General features: G+C 39.6%; 1 protein-coding gene across 2 annotated transcripts; it reads left to right on the top strand.

Annotated features, from left to right (window-relative positions):
• The first annotated feature begins 158 nt into the window (after nt 1-158).
• On the top strand, nt 159-11,379 carry kmt5aa (lysine methyltransferase 5Aa). Of its 2 annotated transcripts, none has more exons than XM_073477992.1 (7): nt 159-226; nt 2,812-2,962; nt 3,129-3,405; nt 3,496-3,583; nt 4,018-4,077; nt 4,700-4,890; nt 5,194-11,379. In XM_073477992.1, exons 1-7 carry the CDS (start codon nt 167-169, stop codon nt 5,402-5,404), a joined length of 1,038 nt encoding a protein of 345 aa, XP_073334093.1. In that variant the 5' UTR covers nt 159-166; the 3' UTR covers nt 5,405-11,379. The 2 variants fall into 2 exon arrangements, with proteins under 2 accessions (XP_073334093.1, XP_073334094.1); XM_073477993.1 differs by lacking the exon at nt 159-226 and adding an exon at nt 951-1,219.
• Nucleotides 11,380-11,699: the final 320 nt, after the last annotated feature.

The raw sequence follows: 11,699 nt of genomic DNA, 5'->3' as shown, positions 1-11,699 counted from the left end.
AGAAATTCTTCTTCGCTGTCCTCTTCCTTTTTTTTTCTTCTTCTGCTTCTGCTTTTCACCTTCTGTTTATTTTACATATTAGACTTATTAACACAACTTGTTGTTATCATTCAACACGGCAAATGTGCGCATATCAAACCTCGTCATCTTTAAATTACTTCAGAACATGATTTCTTCTGATTGGGTCAGAGAAACAGTCTTGGACCAGAATATTCCTAATAACCTTGTAAGTGCATTCAGTGTCTTAGTCCAGGGAGATATCTGAATACAACATGTCTTCTTTCACCATTATGACCATACTCTATTTGTTTGATAAGAAATGATTCAACGTGAGTTTGTATGATCGCCTGATTACTATTATAAATATTAAAATTCTGACGTTGAATTTCATCATCCAAACTACACAGTGCCCAGTGTATATATTTTATAATTCTGTTTTTTTTTTCTTTTAAACCTAAATCTTGATCTGAAAAGTTAGCTGTGAAATAAAAGTAGTGGAGTAGAAGTATTTTTTCCCCCTTAGAAATGAAGTGAAATGTACTTAAGTACAAGTATTTTAAAGTTAATATAATTAGCACAATGATAATATATATGTATTTTTTGTATACCTTTATTCAGGAAAGAAGTTCAGGTAAATCAAACGGTAGCACATACAATCAAATTTAAGTGAAAATAAGGATACATAGAAGTACAATAATAATTATATGATGATATAATAATTAGTATTACCTCATTCTTCTATTTTGAGCTTGAATTTCTTCTCCAAAACTACACAGTGCTCCTTTAAGGAACATTGTAAATGCAGGTCTCGTACCGGAGTATTTCTACGCTGTGGTATTAGTACTTATACTGCAGTAAAGGGTGGAAATACTTCCTCTGAGTGTGTATTTGACAAACAGGAGGGGGCGGGTTGAGGCGCAGTGCCGCTGCCGGCCTGCAGGGGGCGACATTTCCCCGCCTCGCTCCCCTCCTTCATTCACACGGAGAAAAATGGCGGCCAGGAGCTGTGGAGGCTTCATCGGTTGAGCTGCTGGCAGTTTAAAAACAACAGCAGGACACGCAGTCGCCGTGGAAGGGGGCCAGCTCGCAGGGAGGGCACTGCCGCACGAGCAGGGCGAGGTTAATCTCTGAACTGGCACCAAACGTCATTGATTTATTCCTCGAAACGAGCGGCTACAGCCGAGCGAGGAGCCACGAAAACAAGTCGGACATGAACGGGGTAAGTTTGCGAGCACAGGTCGGGAACCGCGAAGGGAAGCGAGCTGAAGTGGATTAACTGTGTGACCCTAACGTGTTCAGATTAAAAGGAGGAAATCACGTGTGTTTTTACTGTAAGTTGGTGTAGTTACAGTAGCTGCAGACGAGGGGCTTTTTGTTGGAAGTGCCTTGCTAACGTTAGCTGCTTACATGTGGCTGCTAGCTGAGGAGCGAGCGGTGCTTCTGACAGCAGACGAGACAGAAACACGAACAATTTCTGCTGTTTTTAGGGGTTTTTATAGTTTAAAGGCAGCTGTTGAAGTGTGTTTTAGTTTGAGCAGACTTGGCTGGTGGATAATGATGATCTGAGAGGCCTGATTGTGCCTGGAGTCTGGATTTAAAGGGACTGATGGGTGGGTGTGGAGCCAGCATGGTACCCTCCTCTGGGCCCCACCCACCGCTGCTGGAGAGCGACTGAGTACTTTTACTCAAATACTGTAATTATATTACCTTTAAGGTACTTGTACTTCACTTGAGTACATTTCACTACATTTCTGACAGAAAAAAAAACACTTTGACTCCACAACTTTTAGTTGACAGATGATTTTTCAGATCAAGATTTAGTTTTTAAATAAAAGAAATAACAGAATTATAAAATACTCTTTATTGTCAAAGAGGCACTGTGTTGTTTTGTAGAAGAAATTTAATATTAACATTAATGAGGTAATAATACAAACTCAGAAATATGTATTTTATTCCATGAGTGAATAAACAAGCTGCTCTCAGAGGAAAATAAGGTCCCTAAACAATGTTTGAAGCTAGAAAGGTGGCAGGGTCCGCCACATATAAACAAAGTAAAACAGTATGAAATTGTGTTGTCCTTTTAAGGTCAGTTTGTTCAGTCATGAAAACAAAGACAGTTTGATTATTTAGTTTGTTTAGGCAGAAAACAATCAGCTGATGAAGAAATTTGTCCTGACCATCCAAGACACCCTGAGGAAACTTGGCAACATGTATTAATTTAAATAGTTGTTGCTTCAATGTTTACAGTAATCAAATTAACAACAGGAAGGTCATTTTACAAAAAAATATATCTCTACTAGTTTCTACTTTCTTTCAAACACATTTTGGTTGTTTAGTCCTGCGTGAAAAATTCAGCGGCGCAGATCTTGTTAGATTTAGCTTCTGAATTTAAAACCCACTGTAGATTTTCTCAAGAATTAATTTCCTTGAAACAACTGATTAAAAGATCGATAGAAATTAAGCAGGCGAACATTTTAATATTGTGTTAATAATTTCAATTTCAATGTCATATTTCAAGCAAAACCAGAAGATAAACCCTATTTTCACCTTTTCATATGTGACGATTTGCTGCTTTTCTGTGTCCTGTGTGAGAGTTAAGTGAATGTCTGTGGGTTTAAGTTTGGTTTATCTTTTGGTCAGATGTCTTAATTAATTACTTTAGTGTCTGTATGTCTCCTGAATATTTGTGTTATTGTGTTCTTCATTTTCTTGTCTTGATTTATTTAATGTAAAATTGAAGCATGCTACTGTAAAACCACATCTGCACATGGCAAGAACATGGACTGGATACATTTCTCTCTGCATTCACAGGAGATTGTATGCAATAGTCATTCAGTCACTGTCTTAAGCTGCACCAAATCCATATCGCCAGTTCATGATGAGAAGACGATCAAGCTGACACAGGAGGGACGGTGCTCTCCGATATGCTGCCAGCAGAACGAAGCTCAGAGGCAGGGAGAGGGTAAGTATCCTCGCTGCAGGCCTGCAGCTTCATCTCCAGCTGAGGAGGAGAGTGGTTTAACTGTGAGAACAAACAGACTGCTATTTATTTTTATTTGTCAGTAGATTATGTAATGGAAGGCAGCGAGGATCACCAGAATAATATATTGTTGTTTTTTTCCTTTCAGGCAGGAGAACAAACACCATCAGCGCCACACCAAAAGACTCGACGACTGACTTCCCAGAGATGGAGAGCAGCTACAGCCAGTGTTCACCCTGCTGGTCAGATGAACAGCCGTCGCCTCCGCAGCTCTACTGCCGCCGCTCCCCCGCCGAGCTCTCCCTGCCCCGTAGCAACAGCTTATCTCACGCTCCCCTCCACGCCAACAACAACAGCGCTCTGCACGGCCACCAGAGGAGAGGAGTCCGCCTCAAGGTCAAAGGAAAGAAGTCCACGCTAAGAATGTACGCACGCCCGGATCATAGAAGACAACATGATGGTGTGATTTTTGTTCATACAGGTGTAATAATTATTGTTCTCTTTGTCCGCTACAGTGCCGGAGGGAAAAACTCTCAAAACCGAAAAGTTACTGATTACTATCCAATAAGACGAAGCTCAAGAAAAAGTAAAACAGAGCTCAAGGTAAGATGGAATCACTTCTCTTACATACAACATATTATATCATCAGTATTATCAGATGTTATGTCTCCTGTTTTTTTTAATCACTTGTAAAGCACTTTGAATTTTGGTTTGTTTGAAAGGTACTTGATTGATTGATTGATTGATTGGTGAGTATTGCTGCATATGTGAAATAAGTAGTATAAAGCCTTTTCTGACTCCAGAGGAAGCTGCATGTAGTCTTAAAAATCCAGTGATGTCGCTCAGTGGCTGAGTTGCATTGTGGGTAATGTAGGCACCAAGTTTTGAAAAGTAAGAAGATTTCGATGATTTTGATCACTTTTTTTCAGGAGTGAAACGTTAGACCAGTGGACTGCTTTTCAAAACCTGGAGGAGGGAGAGAAATCCAATCTGCTCTTTTTCAGTAACGCCATCTCATGTTTCCTTTTTGTTACCAGTGTGAAGAAAAGAAGCACATAGATGATCTCATCACAAAGGGAATAGAAGAAGGAATGGAGGTACGTTCAGTGTTTTTCTCTAATATTCAAAAAGCAACACACACTCAGCGGTTTTGGGTGTCAAAAAACAGACGCCACCACCTGCTATGTGCGTCCGCACACTGGTGACGCCTTGAGGACACGTCAGGATAAACTGTTATCCTACTTCCCAGTGTTTGAGACACATGGACTCTTCAGAAATCAGCCATTTTATCTCATAAAGCAGGTTTCAGTAGGTTTGACTCCAGCTGCCATAAAAGAAGAACGAGATTCGTCCACATAAAGAATCTGTACATTATTTCGGTCAACATACACGCTTATAAACCCATGATTTTTGGGTAAAATCCTTAATATCTGCAGTAACAATTCGACGTGCAAGTATCAGTAATCTGTAATGTAATGTGTAATAGGGACTGATAAATAGAGATTAAATAACAGGAAATTGATGGAAATGGTGACAAAAGATAGCGAACGTGAAGCAGAATCCGCAACATCAGAGCAGATATAAGAAGAAGGAGAGAGATTTATTCTTGTTATATTATGTAATATCCCATCAAACTATATACATATAAGATCAGTATTAATGTAAAGTTTATTCTTGCTGTGTGTCAAAATAGAAAACCTCTCATATTTGTTTTTGTAGGTGCAACATATAGAAGGAAAGGGGCGAGCAGTGTTTGCCACTCGGTGTTTCCAGAAAGGCGAGTATGTGGTGGAGTACCACGGAGACCTGCTGCAGATCACTGACGCCAAAAAGAGGGAGGCCGAATACGCTCAGAACCCCGCCACCGGCTGCTACATGTACTACTTCCAGTACCTCTGCAAAACTTACTGGTATGTTCAAACTTCTTACATTTAAACGTTACTGGATGACGTACTGTAGCTGACTAGTTGTTGTTTATATCTATCAATGCTAACTGCCAGAGCGAATACATTTATTACATTTACATTTTTACATTTATAAGCGTCTGTAATCCCATCTGTCTACCAACTCCTCGTCACACCACCACCCAAAAACCAGCATCTGTCCCCGGCAGCGAGAGTCGGGCAGCTCCTGCTGATGATTTGATGACCCTTGGTAGCTGTTGAGGTGCATTAACATTTCTGACGTGAACACTTTGTCTTTTGCTCCAACAGTGTGGACGCCACAAAAGAGACTGGTCGCCTGGGTAGGTTGATAAATCACAGTAAAAACGGAAACTGCCAAACCAAACTCCACGACATCAACGGCGTCCCTCACCTCATCCTCGTCGCCTCTCGAGACGTTGACGAGGGTGAGGAGCTGCTCTATGACTATGGAGACCGCAGTAAAGCCTCCATCGCAGCTCACCCGTGGCTCAAATATTGATCGAGGGGGGTCCACGACAAAAGAAAAAAAGGGAAACGTACAGTAACACTTGTGTTTCTCATTAGCTAGTGTACAAAATGCCTTAGAAACAGAATGTGTACCCTTTTTGTTGTAGGAAGTGGGAGGGGGGGTTAAGTGTTGGGGGGGTGATCACATTTCGATTGAGGTCCGTCTGCCTTGTCAGATGACATCTGTACTTTTTATTTATGTGTATATGAAACATTCTGGTTGTTTTGCAGCACATTTATTTTGTACATTTTGTATTACCTATAGACCAATGCTTCTACAGCATGCAGGTGGTAGTTAATGCTCTGCATTTTTATACTGCTTTTTCTTAATTAGTAGTTAGCAATACTTATATTTACAGCCCCGGAGCCCTTTTGGATCAGCAAGAACTAAGAGATGCAAATTACAAACCCTTTTTTAAAAAAGACAAAAACATTCTGTTCAAGTTTGATTTCAGCCATCAAAACTCACAATCTACCGTTTGTTTAGTGGAAGTGTGAAAGTTTACCAAACTCACGGTTCAGTCGGCGTTTTTGGCTCCTGATTATAAAAACTGTGACACTGGATCAAAGTATTTTACTTTTTGAAGTGTAAAATAAAATAGTGTTCAACATATACAGACTCAAACAATCACACAAACTGATCAAATTAATATTTTTTCTCAGTTTTCATGCTTTTTTAAAAGATTTTTTTTGCCTTTATTGTATTTTTTAATATCTAAGACGCACAATACTTATAATTTATCATGTAATTAATGTTCGAAAGCATCTACGTACAGAACTTTCTGTTAGTTTAAATACAAGGAAGATATAGGAATATAAATAGGCTTGATCTCGACTAACTACTCAGTTCTCAGCTGTCAGACTTCACTTTTAATTCACTTTAATCTAAACACTTTCACTCACAACACTGTCTTATATTTCTGCACTATGTAAATATATTTATTGGCTTTCTGTCGCAAATCAAAGGGTGTTTTAAAGGAATAGTTTAACATTTGGGGAAATTGTTTTTTTCACCTTCTTACAAAGTGTTAGATGAGAAGTTTCATTCACTCAAATGTCAAAGCTGACCAGAGCGTCAAACCCACAAAATCTTCATAAAATAGCTTAATTTAATATTCCCGATCTCTCATATCTTCTTCTACACACCTGTTGATCCACAGAAGTGCAAAAGCTTTTCTCTGTGAATCAGTTAACACTCAGTCTTGTGTTCAGTATAACAGACTCATCATTAACGGGCATCATTGTGTTTGTTCCTCGTGCAGGGGAGGATTGTAGTCCATCAGAGGCCCCCTGTCATGTTCTGTGGCTGAATTATGAAGGAAAACAGGAAAAAAATTTAAAGGTGCAGTATGTGAGAATTCTCCACCTGTCAAAATCATTCTCAAAACAATTAGGGGGCAGGGGAAGTGTTGGTGTTTACACCTCCAGCACGGGAGCCGGGGCTAGCTAGTTAGCGTGCAAACTTCAGTAGATATCTCTGCAACACAACACATAGACGTCACAATGTCAAAACTGTTATTTCTTCACATCCTGTTGTTAATTTTTGAATGTTTTCAACTAAAATTCTTGCATATTGCACCTTTAAGCCTTCATCTCAGGTCTGTTTTACAGTATTATCGTACAAATTTGAGCAAAATGCAAAAAAGACTGATTCATGTCAAAAGTTTTCACTTCTATGAACAGATGTCGACTTTAGAAGGTTTTTTATCACGAAGCTGTGACTAAATATTCATCTGAAATGGGGAAAATGTTCCACTCCAGTCTTGTTTTAATGAAGTAAAATGTTTTTCTCCATCATATCATAAACTAAACTTCGTGTCATGTCAGCCTCGGTCATTAGATGTTTGGACTTTTGATGAAAAGTTAAGCTACACTCGAAGTAGTGTGACCTAACGTAGCCAGAACAATCACATCCACCAAAGACGAACTGACTGTTTGGCTGATTCTGTTAATGTTAGCCGCACTAGCTGTTTCCCCCTGTTTCCAGTCTTTATGCTAAGCTAAGCTAATAGCCTGCTGGCTGTAGTTTCATAACTAATGCACAGACATGAGAGGTATTGAAGTTCTCATCTAACTCACAGTAAAGGCTCATTTATGAAGGGTCATTACGTCACTGACTCTCACTTTGGTTCCAGACTGTGGCGTCGGCTGTATTGAAGTCTATGGGAGACGCATGGAGAAACACACTAAAACCCAACGTATCTACGTCGTCTGACTTCTGATGAAGAAACGTCTCCAGAAACACACTTCAGAGAGGAGTTTAACACCTGATTTTGTTTTTCCAAAAAAATAATGACGTTGTGACCAAACGGGGCATGTTCGACCAAATATCACTGAAGAAAACCAAAAATCAAAATCCAGGGAAGAACAACATGTCGATAAAAGAAATCAGGTGTTTACTCTCTCTCTGAAGTGTGTTCTTTCATTTCTGGAGGCGTTTCTTCATCAGAAGTCCTACGATGTATGATGACTGATGGTCGTCTCACTGTTAGCTACACTTCCCCCCGTGATTTCTGGCAAGGATGTAAAATTACATCTGGACACAGCCTTGGTGGCGGAGCCTCGTTCAACTCTATGAAAGCTGCTCAGTGGTGCTTTGAAGCCAAAATGGCTCGACTTCCCGGCTGTGAAAAATACCGTGTTGTGGGGCCCATAGAGCGTGTGCACTAGAGACTACCGACAACCGAGCAGACTAACTTCCGGTTTAGCGCCCAGCTAACTTGAATGGGGATAAAATAATTGAATCGGCTGTTCGACAGTGAAACGGGTCATTTCTCTCGTTGGTTGTGACGCTCAAAAAATGCATCCACCATTTTACAGACGCTTCTTTCACAATGTTAGCTTATGGGAAAGAGTCTTTTTGGGCCACAGGGCATCGTGTGACGATGTTATTACGCAGTTTTGCCACTACGAACGTTGGCTTCAAAGCCTGGCGCTCTTCCTGGGGGCCTGATTTCTGGTGGTGCTTCTCAATTTTGTCCGCAAAAGTTCAGAAAAGTTGCTCGAAAACAGAAAAAAGAAAGCAGACGAGTACAGACAGAGGTCTGTATCGAACAGTGAGCATAAATGAGCCTTCAGAAAGTGAAGAAGTGTATTTCCAAAATCTCAAACTCGTTGAAAGCATCTGTCCTGTATATGTTTTTTGTCCACACGCTCACACACTAAACCAGCCTCTCCGACGTGTCCGGCGCCGACTGTGTTTGGTGAACTCTTACACTCCTACTGTAAACTATCTGCAGGTTTTCTACACATCTGTTCTTCCCGCTCACAACCAGATGTTCCATGTGAAAGTATTTAACAGCTGAACCGCCAACAGGTCATTTTTTTAACTTTATATTTTAGCAGCTTTTTCAAAAAGTGTGTTTTCCATGAATTGTAGCCAGAAGGTCAAATTTACCTCAAAGGGTTCGGCTCCAATCAGACATTTCTCTCTCGCTCGCTCTTTAATCTTATTTATCTTGATTTATCTTCACCTAGAAAATCTCTGACAGACAAATTATTATTTTTCTTTTAGCTAATTTGTAATATAGATATAAATATATAAGTATATACAATATTTTAAAAACTAATTTCCAATTCTGTGCTTTTGTTTTTTTCATAGAAATAACATTTCACTTAAGTATTAACTATTTTAGCTTGAATAATCAGATTACTTTTGTCCAATTACCACAAAAAAAAATGACCACATGCAGTGCTGCAGTTGTGATTTTGATGGATTTGAATCCTCCTCCTCTAGTTCGTTAACTGGACGTGTTTAAATCAGAATTATAAATCTGTTTAAGGCATAAGCCTGCTAATATTCTACATTTTTGTTGCTGTCAGCAAATCCCATAAAAACACCAAAACCAACAGCGTGTTCGTCTGTTTCTCAGTATTTCCCGACTTCCTGTCTGTGGCTCTCACCTCCAAACCCACAGAAGTTTTAAAGAAGCTTAATGAATCCCTAAAACAGCTGCTCACTGTAACACAGAGGAGGAAATAGTGTATATATTGGGTCTATTTCCAGCGGCGGATTAATCCACATTTGGTGCTGTAGTGAGTATTTGTGGCAGCAGGACGGTGTGTGTCTGAGATTGAGTCGGGTATAAATCTACAGTGTGTGTTTTAAAAGGAAGAAGATGTATCAGACTGTGATAAACACACAACACTTGTTGGTTTTGGTCTTTTTCAAGGGATTTGGTGAAAGAACAAAAAGTTTAGAGCATCACTGGCCGTTTAAAGTTAAATACAGTGACAGGACGAGCTTTAGGACAATCCTTACTATAGAAATTAATTTATTCCATATTTGAATTCAGTTGTTCGGTACAAGCACGATGAGATCAAATGTTTGTGTGCTGACGCTTTTCTTTTATGTGGCTTTAAGTAGCAACTTAAAACAAAAATCTTCCCGGTGAACACGACGCACACTTTTTCTGGCAGGATAACACATTCCTTTATATTTTGTTGTACAGCACGTCCTCTTCTTAAAGGTGCTGTCTGCGTTATTGCTAATATCTCAATTATAACAGATTTGTGAGTTTGGTACGATTATTGTGGCAAAATGTTCGGGCTCCGTCTTAAAGAAACAGTTTGATGTTTTAGGAAATGTATTTGTTTTCTTGCCGAGAGTTCGACCGACGCCTCTCTCAACTCTTTCTGTTGAATATGAAGCTACAGCGACAAGATGGTTAGCTTAGCTTAGCATAAAGACTGGAAACAGGTGGAAACAGCTAGCCTGGCTCCGTCCCGAGGTAAAAAAAAAACCTACCAGCAACTCTAAAGCTCATTAAAGGAACAGTTCAGCATTCACCTAAACAACTGAAGTAGCTGGAGACGTGTTATAAAATGTCAAAAAATCAAACAAAATGTCTCACTTCAGCTCATCCGGCGTAATCCAAGTCTCCAGAAGCCCCGAGATCCCAAATTGATTTTAAAAAGACATAATAAACGCCCTCGACTCACATCGAGCTTCAGACAGGGTGCACGCTAACACTTTTAGCTTAAAAAAGGGTTTAAATAACGTCTTTTCAGATCAGTTTTGGATCTCGGGGCTTCTGGAGTCTTGGGTTACGTGGGACTGGCTGTATGGAAACATTTCATGTTTTTTTTGGTCATTTTTTAAGATTTAAATCGAGTCTCCAGCTGCTTCAGTTGTTTAGCAGAATGCTGCAACGCTGTTTTGCTGTGAAGCTCCAGAAATGTTCTGTGGACTGCGAGACTTCATCTCACTTTCCATCGGGTGATGAACATTTCCTTTAATTGACTTGTTATATCTTATGTTGGAAGGGTTTTGTTTTTTAAACTTTGACAGAGCTACGGTAGCGGTTTCCCCTTGTTTCCAGCCTTTATGCTAAGCTAAGCTAATCACCTCCCGACTGTGGCGTCAAATCCAAATGACAGATATGAGAGTGGCATCGATCTTCTCATCTAACGCTGGGCGAGAAAGTGAATAAGGGCATCTTCCAAAAATGTCAAACTTGTTCCCTCAGAGCCTCTGAAATTCACTTTTACTGATTTGTAGCGGGTTTGTCTCTAAACTCTGCTAAATATCGAGACCTGGCTGTTTTACCAAATGTTCTCCATCCTCTCTGTGGCTGTTGATGCTGTACAGGAGATTTTCCAGAAAAGTGTTAAAAAAAACAAACTGCTTTGGTTTTATCTGCAGACAGAAGTCTCATCAGTGTTAATGCAGAGAGCGAGTTTCACAGCGTGTAACACATACAGGTCTGACTCTTCCCCCTCTTGCCGCCTCTACAGTAGCATCGTGTCACACGTGTGAAATGTTTTCATTTGAGCCTTTCTTAAACAAACACGTTACATTTTGGATTATTCCATCTTCACGTAGAACTAATGCAATAATACCTGAGGGGCAAAACTGACCTGTTGGCCATTCTAGGACATAATAATAGATCTTTGCTGTTGTAGCGTTGAATAAATCTTAATGCTGGGGTTTAGGCATCGATGAATAAAGATGTAATATGCAAATAACACGTGTGTGAATCTGATTTTTTCTTATATAGGAAGAAATTATTCTATTTTTTATTTTATTTTAGTTTTAAGTACAGAAGTTGCGTAAAACACGGGTAAACTTGCTTATAATCAGCAATTAACTCCTTTCACATTACCAGTGGATGAGTTTGCCTTTGTTTTATTTTCCCCTATTCACATACCGTTAGTCATCACGAACGCGCCATAAAAACAGGGAACAATAGCTATCAGCAGATCCAGAAGACGACAAGTTAAAAAGTCTTCATCAATAATATTCTGAATTAAAAACCGGAGCTGATAACAGAAGTTACTAAGTGAGT

This window comes from Pagrus major, chromosome 12 (genome assembly GCF_040436345.1).
Source record: "Pagrus major chromosome 12, Pma_NU_1.0".
Taxonomy (NCBI): domain Eukaryota; kingdom Metazoa; phylum Chordata; class Actinopteri; order Spariformes; family Sparidae; genus Pagrus; species Pagrus major.
Note: the sequence above shows the minus strand (reverse complement) of the source record. Positions and strands in the feature narration are given on the sequence as shown.